Source organism: Pavona decussata, unplaced genomic scaffold (assembly GCF_977016875.1).
Source record: "Pavona decussata unplaced genomic scaffold, jaPavDecu1.1 SCAFFOLD_40, whole genome shotgun sequence".
NCBI classification, from domain to species: domain Eukaryota; kingdom Metazoa; phylum Cnidaria; class Anthozoa; order Scleractinia; family Agariciidae; genus Pavona; species Pavona decussata.
Window position 1 is genome coordinate 1809542 of NW_028145462.1, and position 13149 is coordinate 1822690.

Sequence of the window (13149 nt, forward strand, 5' to 3'; positions counted from 1 at the left end):
TTTACAAGTCAAGCTATTCAATTGAAATTAACACTAATAACCAATACTAAATCCTATGACAGTCACGTGATTTTTCATTGTGGTGAACTAAATGCGGAAATGTTAGCTAGCGCCTCCACGACGAAGCAAACTGTTATCGATAACCTTTTAGTTGTCGATAACAAAATGTTATCGATAACAAAACATCTCGTGCGTAACTGAATCAAGTTATCGACTACAAATTACGTCAACAACAAAGCAGTTTTCCTGCTTTACTTGTCGATAATAGACGCTGCAGCTTTGTCATCGACAACTTACTTTCTCCAGTCTGCGAGTAAGTCATCCATTACTACTATTTAGCCATTTTCTACACGATGTGGTCATGCGCATTCAGTGCAAGCAAGTTTCCAGGTTCCCTCAAAACATTATTACAGGTTATCGACAACCAAACTTTGTTTACACTTTGTAGTTGTCGATTCAATTAAGCTGTGGATTGAAAATAGTCGTCGATAACAACTGATTTGCTTCGTCGGGAGGCCCTTATTAAAGGATTCAGGGATCACGCGTATGCTTCTCTAGATCAGAGATGCAAGACTAATTCTGTCCAAGAATATATCCAAAATAATTTAAATAGGAGACAATAAGATTGACAATCTTATCCGCTGATAAACGCGAGAAAGATAAAACAATGAATGACTGCCCTTAAAACAACATGCAAACTTAAAGAGAAAGAAAAAGTAAGAAGCTAACAGAAGCAACAAATTCTATTCGTTGTTTACTTTAATTTTTCTATTTATTTTATGCAGCTAAATTACAGTGCGTGGGATAAGTTAGCCATGCGAATAAGCAGCTGTTTTGTTGTTTGTGTTTTTTTTTTTTGCTGAAAATAAAACGACTGGGAAACCAAACAGACAACATTCACACGGACTTTTTAAAATGCATGTACAACGATTCATGCTAAGCCATTAAATCACAGAATATAAAAAACGTTTGGCCTTATCATGGGACAAAGAGAAAGTCGGGAAAGTCCAAATAACTTGGGAAGAAACACTCTCTTCTTTCGTGAAGTTAGCCGTGCGTGTAAGCCGAAGACGTAAACAATGGACAAAAGGTAACAAAGAAAAGGTAACAAAGAAAAGCACTTTGCCATCAGGATTAGCATCATACATGGATAACATCCGATTGTGTTTAGCGGAAGGATACCATTAATTAAGAATGCCTCCAACGCTACTCTTGTTTTTAAACCTCAAACAAACAAAAACAAAAATAAAAAAAATAAGCCTTCTCTCCCCCCCCCCCCTTCCACGACCCGAACATAAGCTCATCTTAACTGCAAGCAAAATTACCCCCCACCGCCCTCTCCCCTTTTTGAATGATAATCTGCTCCTCCCCGATAAAAAGCCTTTCCCGCTCAGGCTGAAAAGAGGTACTCTCAGTTAGTCAGCTGGAAAGTTGGAAGCGCTTTGTCAGTCAAGCCTAACGTAAACAGGCTTTTATTGAGACTTGGCGCTGTTCACAAGCAGATCGACCAAGACACTGGTGAGTACTCAGTGCAATATATACCAGTAGAGAGGCTTTCAATTTTTAAGGTAAGAGAGACGTTCTGTTTTACTTATTTGAAATCTGTTTCATGCCCTATCCGAAATATTTCAGTCCTGGAAACACACGTGTGTTCTTCTTTTTTTTATCCACTGGTGCTAGGTGCAAATCAGTTCATTAATCTTTGTTCAGATCTGATGAAATTCCGAAATGAACATCGCTTTTTGCTGAGTAACTGTACTCGGAGTAACCTCGATTATAATATGGTACAAATGCTTATTCCTTGGAAATTAGAGCGCTCGATAAAGAATTACATAACCATTTCACTTTGCATATAACTGAACCATGTCTGTGGTTGTTTGTCTTGGACTGAAATCAGAGCTATCGCAGTGACCAATCAAAGAAAGCAATAATATTGAAGATTTTCACATTCCTTTGGAAAAGGGAATACCAGGTTTCTTTTCATCATTTCTAAACGTGGAAGGATAAAGTTTGGGTTGAACTGACTTATTAATTTATGTTAATGAAAACAATTTAATTCTATCCCTTTACCTTAAAAGCAGCCAAGTTGCAAAAATTTCCTTTAACAAGCAAACAACACAAATAAATTATTGCGATATGTTTGCGTTTCCAAAAGTTCCAAAACTCATCACCATTTTCTCAGCTTGCGTGAATAGGGACATGTTGCTCTAGTTTAGAGACGCGAATCCTAATTAATTCTCCCACGTAAAGTACCCAATTGTAAACTTCGCGATCTCTTCGCCGGCTTGCTTATGAGACTTTATAATGAAGAGTTACTGGCCTAAATTTTCATTGATTTTTTTATACTGATATACAGAGTTGGCATGACTTTCACTCTTTCGTGTATGCTTCTTGTTAATGATTAACTCTTAGCATTCTCTTTCTTAATTAATTCTCCTGCTGACTTTATATAGCGTGCGTTGTCATGATATATTCTGTTGGTGCCTTGCCCGAAGGCATCGGTGCAGTCTGAAGTTACTTCGCTCAGTCTGACCATTTCTGTTACAGTTAAAGAAAACATGGGGATGATTTGAAGCATGAACCTAAATGGATGAATTCTTTCCTTTGCGGTTTAAGGCGTCTTCTAACGTCTCCTTCCTTCACCGAAAACAGTCTCACATCACTGAGCAAAAGATTTCATTCAATAATAACTTTTCCCTTACAAAACAAGACGAAACAAAACGAAACTGGCAAAACAATAGCATTGGTCAACCGTGATATGCCCGCCAACTCTTAACAGTCTCTTAATTCTTAAATTTATGTGGCGTTTTGTCATAATTTGTTCCATTCTGTTCGTGCCTTGCCTGAAGGCGTTGGCGCAGTCACGTTACTTCGCTTTCTGACCTTTCTGTTACAGTTAATGAAAACAAGGGAAATGATTTCACTGAAGCATGAACCTAAATAGATCATTTCTTTCCTTTGCGGTTTTAGGCGTCTTCTAACGTCTTCTTCCTTTACCAAAAACAGTCTTACATCACTGAGCAAAAGAAGTCATTCAAATAATTAACAATAAATTAGTAAATTATCTCTCATTAAACAAGACGAAACAAAACGAAACAAAACAGCAATGTCGGTCAACCGTAATAATCCCGCCAAAAACACAATCATTGACATTGTCGGTGAAGTTTCCGGTGGACGCTGAATTATTAAGCTTCGGGCAGATGTTATTTACAAATGCCCATAATTTTTAACAAATTATCATGATTTTATCATATTTTACCACTGCCCATAATTTTTAACAAATTATCATGATTTTATCATATTTTACCACTGAGGCGTGCAGCGCAGGCTTTGGGAACAAGTCGCGTCAACGTATAAAAGACCGTCTGTTTTTTCATGCTAACAAAGCCTGAGAAGAAATATTGTTTTATTAGAAACCCTCTTGCAATTTTAAATTACTGAAGATCTGAACAAAAAAGGTGAAAAACAAAAAGCCGAGAAAAAGGGAAAATAGATACATATCTAGATCGTGTTGATCACGTGATTAAAAGAAAAGGGCGCCAAAACCTTGCGATATTTCCAAAGCTTTGAGTCGCAAACCTGTATGATCAGAATGATAAGGGTGAAACGATACGAGTGCGATACTTACCTGGCGATATTGCGTAATATTGCCGGAATCACTGGTCTATGAGCCGGTGAGCGAAGTGCGACCAAAGTGAGCTGATGAGGGAAATGGTTCTGTCGGTCGATTCTTCCATCCCACGTGACTCTGACATGGTGGACTATCACATGATATGATTTGCACCATTCGTGTCATTTGTATCTTGACAGGTTGAAAGTATACATTTGTGAGGATGAAAACCGTACCCGCCATTGTGACCTTGTTGGTCATGTTGGTCTTCACAGAAGCTAAAAGGCGTTCTTTCCATGAGGTATAACGTCTATATTCCGTTTTCCAATTAACCGTGCCCCTCCTCCCATCCCCACCACAATGCATGCATCAGCATTCAGTTTCTTAAAATCTGGAGCCAAGTTCCAGATCCGCGAAGCCTTCTTTAAAAGTGTAGATGCGTGGTTATAAGATTGCATGAATTGTTTCGGGGATCGCAATGCTAAGGATTGTTTCTCAACGATGTTCTACCCCTAAGATACAACCCAACTATGGAGCGGGGATTTGATCAACATCTGATCACACTTTAGATGATCGTGTCATCAAATGGGTGATGATCTTAAACCATTTGCCTTGTCACGTTTAAATGCAAGCAGTTCGGAGTTCGGTTATATTGGGGCTTCGTTTCATACATTCTACTGTCACTTTGGACGAACTGAAAAATATAGTTCATTGCATCGGGAATTTCGTTGACGATATTGTGCTCTCAGGCCGGTCATTGAAAATTCATGTTGATAATGTTAAGGTTATGTAGATGGAGTGAGATTATGGATGAACTGTGTAATAGCGGTTACCACAAAGGGATGGCCATCTTCACATGCTGACGTCAGATCCCAACACTCAGTTAATTTTAAAACGCATTTTAGACTGACATGGATACGAAACATTGATAAAATGCACTGTTTAAATTGAATTATTACCTCCATTTATGTAATCAACTAGGACAGCCCAGTTTACCTGCGAAAAAAGGGGACTTCATTTGGAGACTTGAGTAAGTACTCATTCCACGCTTTTAACAGCTCCGTCAGAAGTATTATTGTTAATTGCAAAGATGTTACTTTGGTAAAGGTTTGGTATATTCTAGTTATGCAATGCTTTCGAGTGGTATACCGTGAAATATCCCACGAGTGACTTGATTTTTCTTAGGCGAGTGTGTATACAAAGAAAAATCAAATCCCGAGTGGGATATTCGTGGCATACCAGGAGAAAGCACTGCATAATTGACCCCGTGCCACTTATTGGATTAACTTTCCTATTCGACGTCTGGTTCCAGGAATTCAAAATTAAACGTCAAAACTGGGGTATTCTTCTTCCATGTTTTAGTTGTTGACAGTAATTTTTTTAAATGAAAATTTTGACCTGTCGCAGGCTCCCCGGTGCAGCGATTGCGATTTTCGCCGAGCGCTGCGATCGGGGTATAAAATCGCCGATATCTGACATGCCAGATATCAGCGATTACATTCGCTGGCAATCGCTAAGTGTGCCCGTTCCCGCGATTTTCTACGAAAGTCAACCAATCAGGTTGGGCGATTTTATCACATGACTTTCAAAACGCCCCTCGAATGAGCCTGGGAACAAGGGTAAAGTGCCACATCGCCGAAAAATATCGCCAGGAGCACGTGAGTCCACATCAATCGGTGGCGAAAATCGGCGATCAAATTCGCCGCGATCGGCGTATAAAATCGCCAGGTGTGTCGCCGGTTTAAGTATCAGGCGATATTCCCCGCGATTTCGCAGTATATATATATTACTGTCAAATGTATGTTTCTTTAGAATACAAGGACTGCAAGGAAGGAATGAAGTTTGGAGACACCTGGGAGGAACCAGTCACTGGTAAAAAAAATCTGTGCTGGGTCTGTACGTGTTACTCGGAAGGAAAGGCCACTTGTACAGCCGACAGTCTGTTTTGTCCTCCCACTGACTGCAAAAAGCCTGTTCGAACTGAAGGACATTGCTGCAAAAAGTGCCGTAAGTTTACAGCTAAAATAATTATGTATCTTCTGTGTAATTTTGATATTAATCTCGTATCCATAGTCTAGGGACTTCTGAAGTTATGCATTTATAATATACTCAGTACAAACGGATGCTGCTGTTTAAATTTGAGTAATACTCCAAATGCATTTTACAGTTTTGTGCTTAGTGACCTGGCCTTTGAATGGAAGCGAGGCTGGAGTTGACTTTTGTTTGAAACAAACCGTCAGTGCTTTTCAAATGTAAATGTAGCCTGCGAGCAAGCTCTCTTGGGGGTGGGGGGCGGGAGGGAGAAAGAGGAGAGAGCTTGCAACGATGTCTCAGGAATTTTCATTTCTGCGTTGAATTTTTCAACGCAAAATGCTGATTGGTGGATATTGAATTTGGTGCTTACGTCATTGCTCTTCGCGTGCGTCGTGTTGACAACACAAAAATGGTGGCGGAGTTTCTATCTGTGAAGGTTGCGAGAATTTCTCTAAATAACTTAGGTTTTCTCTGGAATTAAAACCCGAGCAAAGTCAAGCTGCCAATGCTTTACTTCAAAGTAGCGATGTTCTTGCAGTTTTACCTACGCGAATTGGGACAAGTTTGATATTTCAACCTTTTGCAGCAATTGAAAGTCTAAAGTCTAACATCAAACAATGTTAGTTGTTTGCCCATTGCAAAGTATCATTATCGATTACTTGATCGCAGAAACAAGAAGAATGGGGATGCCTGCCGCTTCGATTGCCGATATTTCAGATGGAGAGTCAAGGTCGGCCAAATTTAAGCTTTTGTTTGGTGTTTGGCTCAGCCGAAAAAAATATGAACATCTTTCAGCTTACGCCACAAATTAAAGCTCTCTGAATATATTGAATCAATTCCGAGTGCTTCGGTACGGCGTTAGCAGCGAACTGCGAGGTTTTTAGGGCAACGTTCTTTAGAAGCGGAATGATTTCCTTTTGCTCTGGCACTCACACGTCTGCTTTGCTACTCGTTCACAACATCACAAATTTCACCCGAGTTAAAGTGCTACTACGATCAAAACTTCATGTCACGTATGAAGCAAAAATACGTCCGTTACAGCTTATCCGATGTGGCTGTACCTGTCTTGGTCACTGAAATGAAGTTTGGGCCCCGTAAATTGAAAATATTGAGCCTTGAAAACTGGTGTTTTCGAGTCCGCCATTATGAATTTATGTTCCAGTGAGCCCGCGGTATGAAAGTGATTGGAGTTGCGGTATTTTTATTCAAACCTATTGTGTTTTTGTCGTGACGTAATACTCTCAAGTCGCTGATCGAGCGAGTACGGTAGTCCTCCTTCTGGCGACGAATTTCAGAGCTGTTTTGGCCACAGAAAGCTCTCCTGGATCGTCTTTGCATGATATAGGCAAAGGAAATTAAGAAGTCCTGACTCTGTAGAGCTAGTTCCGTCTGAAGAAGAGGCAGCCGAATAAGTTCAGCAGCTAGCGCTTTTGCTACAAGAGAAGAAAGAGCAGACTTTGCTGAGTCGTTCATCTCTCGGGTAAGATATTAGAGATAGAGATTGATATTTAGATGTGTTATTTGCTGTATTAACAAAACAGGCAAGCTTTAAAAGTGTAGTGCCTGAGAATCCTCAACAATTTCTCTTGACTACTAGCCAGTTCATTCCCCGGAGGGAGGCTACCGGAGACTCAGTTGAACTGAAATCGAAGTCAAGTTTAGGTTTTTAGCTTTGCTTTCGAAAGTTTGCCTTGGTGTTAAATTAGAGTGCACAGTTAAGTTTCGGTTCCGAGTAAGCTTACTGTTTTTGCACTTTTTTACCATGGAAAAAGAATATATATTGTAGTGAAAAGCTCTGTGCAATGGCTTGAATTTAAGCTGATCGTTCCCTTGTAATTGATGCTAAGTTTCCTCTTGGTTCAATATTTTCTCAGGTGCAAATGTTCAAATTGCTCCCTTGAGCGACTTACCAAGCCTGGAGAGTGCTGGTGCTGCATGGACATCATTGTATCCAGATTTGAATTAGTACAGTAATCAATAAACAAATAAATTTGCAAGGCAACAACAATTTGCAATGATTTGTTTTCTTCCCTTGCACCATCATGAACAATGTAATAGTATTAACAGTCTTTTCTGTGTACATATATTTTTTTTTAAGGTGGCTAACATCAGGTTAAACACCACTGCACTGGATGCTTTAACGCACTGAAGAAATGACTAGCTTTATAAATGAAAATTTATTAAGGCATGCTTTCTGGTAACAAGCATCCACCTAGGCAAATGAGGGGAGGAAAAGTAGGAATTTTGCAAATATAAATTGAAAACAATATTCTTGGGAGTTAAAGTTTGTGATTCAGGTATTGAAATTTTTTTGCTTATTCTAATGAAGGGTCAAATCAACCTAACAACAAACATCCTTTGTCCTACATGTCTAAGGGCAAACCCCCAAGCAAGTGTTGATGAGTTTGATACACTGTTGCTGTGGTAACAGTTCTTGTTACTTTCACTTTTGGTGCAGTGAGAGATGGGCAAATGCATACTACCAAAATGAAGTAAAGTTGAGACTGTTGTGAGCCACCTTTGATTTTTTTCTCAAGGTTGTTCGTCTTGATCAGTGTTTATTCTTAGAAAATGTAGATTCAATTTCATTTTGTACAACAACAAATGTATTGGTGAAACAAGATTCTGGCACTCTTTTTCAAATGAACATAAAAATAAAATTATTAATGTACTGCAGACAATGAACCATAAACCTTATTCCAAAATGGCTACCATATTAATATTGTTTATATTCAAATAAGTATTTATTTAAAACCACACCAAAAGAGAAAACATTTGAGTTCTGGTTGCTATACATGGCTCAGGAATGTCTGTGCTTCAGCTCCCTATTAGCAGGGAGCAGGGGGTGGGGAGGGGGGAGGTGGAGTGTCATGAAAGAATAAGCAGTGAAAACAGAGGGTCACATAAATTTATGCTCTTGCAATCATAATTTATAGTATGACGGGGAGAGCGAGTTATATACAAAAGACAAAATAAAATTTGTTAATTTAAGTCATTATTTAACAAAAGCAAGACAAGTATAAGTATTAAAATATTAATGTAAAGGAAATGTGTAGCATAATGAAGTTATATGATGCCAATGGGCTCTATAGATGATTTGAATTATGTTGGGGCAAAATGGCTCCAGTAAGTAACTTACAGTTTGCTTCCATTCTTGTTTTCTTTTTCTGGTATTTGAGCTACATTGTATTACCTGTTCAGGGGGAGGGTCGTGAAATTTCATTTGCATCGCTATGGAGGGTCACATCATTTTCGTTGCTCAATTTAAAATCTCCACCTCACTCACCCCCCCCCCCCCCCCCCCGTCCCCACTAATTTCTGACCATTCCCTAAAAGAGAAGCCTATGTAATGGAAAGAGTTACAAAGAGGAGGCATGATGAATGAAGAGAAAACAGTTCTTTTATTGATTCTATTTGTCAACTGGTGGTTGATGACAAAACATCAAGAAAAGCCCTTGAGAAAGGTCAGTGCTCTTCAACTGCTAGTTTAGGGAGGAGCACTGGCCTTTTCTTGGCTGTCCACATTTTTCATGTGTTGTGCTCTGCAAGGCTTGTTTTGCCCTGTATTTAATAGTAAGAGCTGGGTTTTGACGTTGTTGCAACTCAGCGTCTGAAAAATAAATCAAAATTTAAAATACATTACCAATTGAATCTAATTGATAAGAAACAACTGAATGTGAGGTTTTCTTAAAACCTTTCTTAAACCAAAAATTCAAACTATTTCTTCAAGAAAACCACTTAAAAGAAAGAAGGAACCCTTTTGTAAACGCCAAAGACCACCTTATCGAAAGCTGAGTGAAAATGGATAATTAAAGTGGTTTTCTTCGCGTTTGTTTGCACAGTTTTTGCCACAAGCTTTTGCACAAGCAAAGTAAACACAAGCTTACTCTTATCGCACTGAGATGTTTTGGAAATGCTTCGGAGGGAAAAGCTAGTTCCGGGAGCTAGTTGCACTTACATTATTTACTCGTTCAATCAAAGTTTAGTACTTTAGAAACGCAATATGAAATGTGTATAAAAATTTGTGACTGCTATTTGTATGGGTGCTGAACAAGGTATCGAGGAATCACCAAAGATAAAAAACAATATTCACACATTTCGCCCACTTTACATAAGCTTACCTTTTGCCGCTCCTTCCCCTTCGGAGATTTTTTTCAGGTTCACGATCTCCTGATCGCTTACCCTTTTCAAAAGATCAGGTTTAATTTGTGTTCACTGACTTGGGTGGAATGCCCAAGTGTCCCTCGAACTAAACCGAGAAAATAGCAAAACGTGCAAGACAACAAACTGGACCCACACATCTCTCGTTCTGTCGGCCGGACTCGCATGCAGCGCAATTCCTGCCGCTCGATTAGAGCAGTTGTTATACCACTGAACAACACAGCGACTTCCCACCATTGAAAGAACGAAACATTTTTCGAAAACGTGTTCGAAACCGTATGAGAAGTTAGCCTCGTAGGGCTCGCCTGAGCTTCGAGTTGAGAGTCTGACGTCACTTGTTTTTCCCGGGTGACCCGGCCTCTGTTGTTATTGGACACCATCTGCCTTTGGTAACCAGGCCGCAGGAACATGGCGGTTCAATGGCGGATGAAAATTCGTGGAGTTTGAGCGCAAAAAAATCGCACTTTCCTTCATCTTACGAGGATATAACTTGGAGATCATGTACTTTAGGACATAAACTACCAATCAACCGCAAATAAAAGGTATTCGAAAATTTGATCGTAGTAGCACTTTAAGTGTTCCAATGAAACCACATTGTCGATATTGAGAATTGCGTCCTCGTTCTCGGAGACCCGGCTGCAAAATTGAGATCCTTCCGATTTCCTTGCACTACTTCTTTTTTCCCTGGCCGGACCGTGTCAAGTTTTCGACATTTTTTATGTCCAGTAGTTTTGTGGCGTTGACACTGTAGTCGGCAAGATTCGCTTGACCCTTGGGACGACATTTGTGACCTCGACCTTTTGGTCCATCGGCTTTTAGTGTGCTCACAATTAAGTAAAATCCTTCACTTAATTTTCTGATTTTTGTGGCACTCGGTAAGCATACTCGATCAGAGAAACTATAGTTTTTGTCAGCAAGGGTTCCCGTCTTTCGAAGTGTATCTGATAACATTGTACCTTTTACATGTTTGTCTACGTTTGCTATCGTTTCCGGTTTGCGCTGATTGGCCAAATTCTGACAGCTAGGACAGCAGGGAGCTGCGGGGAGTATTGGGGGCGGCATTCAAATTCCTGAGACATCGTTGCAAGCTCTCTCCTCTTTCTCCCTCCCGCCCCCCACCCCCAAGAGAGCTTGCTCGCAGGCTAATGTAAATGCAACCAGCTAGTTAGGATAACAGCGACATGATTTTCATATCAAAAGTACTGACGCTTATAGCGACACGATTTTCATATCAAAAGTACTGACGCTTGTATCAAAAGCTCCAGCCTCGCTTCCACTCAAAGGCCAGGTCACTAAGCCCTAAACTGTAAATAGGCTATTTCCGAGTTGCTGTGAACCTCATTATGAAAGCGAGGCTAAGTGCAAGAGCTCTTCATATGAAAATCAGTTTTGTTTGCATATGAATGAAAACTAATTTTCATAACAAAAACTTTGCACCTGGCCTCGCTTTCATAATGAGGTTCACAGCAACTCGGAAATGGCCTATTGGGCTATTTGATTGGTTTACTATGACGCAATATCCGGTTTAGAAAGCAGCTAGTAGCAGCATATTTGGAACTGATCCAGGGTTACATATTGGTCCTTTATTATAAGTAGATTTTCTTGAAAACAGAGTTGAGTGGATTCATTTTTTTTTTTTTTTACAAATAGAAAGCATGCAACAGTCAGTTATATGAAGATGAAGCTGCGGTACTCGTCAGTTTGTATTTTTTGAAATAATAGTAAAATTTTAAGAAATTTTAAGAGTAGAATCAAATCTAAAGCTAAATCATGTCCCCTTGGTGTAGCTGTGTCACGAACAAGCTAAGATTGTAATCTTCAGACAATGATACATGTCAGCTCAAATCTCTTTTTTTTTTCCGAACAGCGGATAAGGAGAAAACAAAGGAAGAATGGTTTAAAATACCAGAAAAATCCAAACGCCCGACAAAGAAACCTGTCATATTTCCTTTCCGCGACACCAATGAAGACTAAGTTCATGGTCGAAAGTTGAAAGGGTAAGTTACTCACACAAACGGGATAGATATACGCGTCTTACCAATTAGGGGTTAGCTAGAATTCGTTGTTTGATAGCGCTTAGTGTGTTTCAGTCTAAAATGAGTTCCGTTGAAGTCTTTATATCAACCTGAGTGTCAGGCTTTATGGGGGGCGGAGGGGGGGGGGGGGGGAGGGCCACTTTTAAGGACTGAGATTAAATTCTTAACGCACCCAATAAAGAACGCCCTGATACATTCTAGGCGTTTCTTTCAAAGTTTCTGAGAAGCACCCGATCAGCTTGGGAACAGAATACCATGTTTCTTTTTTATATCACTGTGCCCCTGGTTAGATCTGTGGGTGGTAGCCTTCCCAGTGCGTCGCGGTGTTAAAGCCCAGCCAGACATAGGGAAGATAACGTCCGCTGATAGGTCATATGAGATGTTTTCCTTCGCCATGTACTTGAGTAAAATCAATATTAACATTTAATATGCCGAGTCTGCAAGTCTAGAAGTTGGGAATCAAACGGAGCCCTTGAATGCTGAATAGCTAAACAATTTGCTCAATTTCAAATTTAAGTTATGTGTGGTAAAAGTATAAATTTAGTGCTTGTTTTTATATCTTTAACAGGTGGACTTGCCATGGACGGAACATTGCTGCTAGTATAGTTAATTATATTTTTTAGTGAAAACGCATGATTCAAACACCTGCCTGTAATTATGATAAAATAACGACACCATGATCTCTGAGTTAGCTAAGTCATTTCACTTTTTATGACGCCCATTTTGAAATCACTGGTGATCTTTGCAATCTGATTGGCTCTCAACAGTGCGATTTATTCACGAATCGCACTTTTTTTGCACTAAATCGCATCTTTTTAGCCCGTCAAAATGAAAATCAAACCAGGTTTCATGAAGTGGATAAATAAATATTAACATTGACAAAAATCTGGGAGATTTCAAAATGGGTGTAATAAAATGGTAATTGAACTTCGTGTTGTGCAATTTTGGTCTGAAACCATACTTATAATTTCAAATTGAACTCGCGCTGCACGCTCGTTCGATTTTGAATTAACGTGTATGATTTCATTCCAAATTGCACTCCACTCAGCTCAATTACCATTATAAATAACGCTATGTGACGTTAGTTACGTTGAACAAGAGATTTTCTCTTTAGTTGATGCTGTCGTATTAGATTAATTTTTGTTGGTAAAGTAATAATTGTTAAAGTCAGAATAAACGCTTGGAAAATAGTGACATTGCATCTTATGTATTTTGCTAGTAATCTATCGAAAACCTAAAAGTGTCTGACCAATCGGACGCTCAGTTCCCTTGCTCTTGTAATCACCGTATGATGCATGAAAGCACTCC

General features: G+C 39.4%; 1 protein-coding gene across 1 annotated transcript; it reads left to right on the forward strand.

Annotated features, from left to right (window-relative positions):
• Nucleotides 1-1548: 1548 nt before the first annotated feature.
• On the forward strand, nt 1549-13035 carry LOC146483144 (uncharacterized). The gene is made up of 6 exons (XM_085106448.1): nt 1549-1568; nt 3811-3911; nt 4592-4640; nt 5423-5617; nt 11673-11802; nt 12410-13035. The coding sequence occupies exons 2-5, from the start codon at nt 3834-3836 to the stop codon at nt 11777-11779; spliced, it is 429 nt and encodes a 142-aa protein (XP_084962574.1). The 5' UTR covers nt 1549-1568; nt 3811-3833; the 3' UTR covers nt 11780-11802; nt 12410-13035.
• The last annotated feature ends 114 nt before the right edge of the window (nt 13036-13149 follow it).

What these genes read in the sequence shown, in the direction of transcription:
- LOC146483144 (XM_085106448.1), top strand. Translation starts at nt 3,834, where the DNA reads ATGAAAACCGTACCCGCCATTGTGACCTTGTTGGTCATGTTGGTCTTC. An exon ending in AAAGGCGTTCTTTCCATGAG is followed by an intron (nt 3,912 to 4,591) that starts GTATAACGTCTA and finishes GTAATCAACTAG; the next exon opens with GACAGCCCAGTTTACCTGCG. An exon ending in GACTTCATTTGGAGACTTGA is followed by an intron (nt 4,641 to 5,422) that starts GTAAGTACTCAT and finishes ATGTTTCTTTAG; the next exon opens with AATACAAGGACTGCAAGGAA.